Here is a 1,729-nt window from a genome sequence, read left to right on the forward strand (position 1 = left end):
CCCCCCCACCAGTTCTTTTAGATAAAAAAATAAAGAAAGGAAGAAAACCTTTTTTGGCTGATGGATAAAATCAAATAACACATTTACATCAAGAACTTAAAACAAAGTTAAAAGATTTTCAGAACAATCAGAACGTCTGATCACCAATCATCACTAATCTGAACACGTGCATAGCTTGTGCAGTTTAAAAATGTCTGTTTAAACCAGAGGCGCCCAAACATTTTCCCTGAGAGGGTCAAAATTAAAATCAATCTGAGGGACGTGGGCCGAATGCAATAATATAAGAAATGCAAATACTTCTTCAGTAAAGTTGTTTTATTTTTTATGATTAAGCTAAGAGCCAGTGTGGTTGCCCACATTCTTTTGTGTTTTCAGCCCATGGGCATGGAGGAAAATTCAACGTATGCTCAGGCAGCAAAGGCTCATGGGACTTTTCATAGTTTAAAATTTGAATATATGGGTGAGAAGGGGTTATCTGCAGAATCAAAGTGGGCGTGTCACAAGAGTGGGCGTATCTAAAGCATAAACACGGTGGGCTACGAGACCTAAATGACGGTATCCTCAGACCCTGCTTGATCTTACAGCCTGACCCTGACCCCAACACTAAGGTTAACCAGGAGAAATGTGACCCAAGTAGGGGTCTCCAGAAAAAGTGGTGCCGTACAGTAACGCCCCTTTTCTTCTTGTCCAATCAGATGATGCTGTACGGTGATGCCCCCCCCCCTTTTTTTGCTTGTCCAGTCAGGTGTGTCCCTTTAACAAAGTCCGTCAAATCAGGTGTGTCGCTTTAGATCGCCTTTTGTTGGGACACGCCCACTCATCTGCAGAAACCTCTACTTAATATGGGGTCTCATAAGGTGTGCAAATCTATATGGACTTAAATCTAATCTAAATGTCTCTTGTAGTTACTTCTATTTTATATTTAATCTGAACATAATTACAATCTAATAACCAGGACAACTGATGGTGGCCCAAATCAAATGGCTTGGCGGGTTAGTTTTGGCCCACATGCCCCACTTTGGGCACCTCTGGTTTAAATCATAAAAACATTTAATCTTTTTTAGATGTAGTCATGTCCAGAGAGAACAGTTCTGTGTTCTGATGTGTGAATCTGGACTTTTGATGTCTTACGGGGGATTCACTGTAGATGTCAGTGACTCAGATGTGAAACAACAGATCTGTTCAGTTTGTCTGTGCTGAGCAGGATAACTGAATATGTTCAAACACAAGGTGGTTTTCACTAATAAACGTAATTATTTTTGTGCATGTTTCAGTAAAACAAACATCTAAATAGACTTAATGAGCTCTTTTCTCTGTCAGATCTGGATGGAAAGCTGTATGATGCCTATGTGACGTACCCTCAGCTCTACACTGAGYTCAGGGAGGACGTGGACAAGTTTGCTCTGCAGACTCTGCCTGAGGTGCTGGAAAAGACCTGTGGATATAAACTCTTTATAGCAGGTCGGGACTGTCTGCCTGGACAGGGTAAGTGTTGACATCAGTGTTGACATCAGTGTTGACATCAGTGTCTCAGTTATTTTGAACTGTGGGGTACCTGGTGCTGCCTGGGTAGTCCCATTATTGCCCAATGTTTGTTTTTGTACTACTGATGTGTTCTAACCATAATAATGTGTTGAATTAGTGATGGGCAGTTTGAAGCTGAAGCTTCAGTGCATGTATTGAAAAAAACAACACACTGTTTCAGAAGCACTGTGTCGGAGCTTGATTC

At 41.3% G+C, this 1,729-nt stretch overlaps 1 protein-coding gene across 1 annotated transcript in view; it reads left to right on the forward strand.

The window, feature by feature from the left end:
* Window positions 1-1,485, forward strand: part of LOC106536072 (interleukin-1 receptor type 1) — a gene marked incomplete at its 3' end in the record, with an annotated part of 34,737 nt that extends 33,252 nt beyond the window's left edge. Inside the window, 1 exon segment of the mRNA XM_014033242.1 lies at window positions 1,321-1,485. Coding sequence (XP_013888696.1) covers window positions 1,321-1,485 — 165 coding nt within the window.
* Between the last annotated feature and the right edge of the window lie 244 nt (window positions 1,486-1,729).

This window comes from Austrofundulus limnaeus, unplaced genomic scaffold, assembly GCF_001266775.1.
Source record: "Austrofundulus limnaeus strain Quisiro unplaced genomic scaffold, Austrofundulus_limnaeus-1.0 Scaffold1672, whole genome shotgun sequence".
NCBI classification, from domain to species: Eukaryota; Metazoa; Chordata; class Actinopteri; order Cyprinodontiformes; family Rivulidae; genus Austrofundulus; species Austrofundulus limnaeus.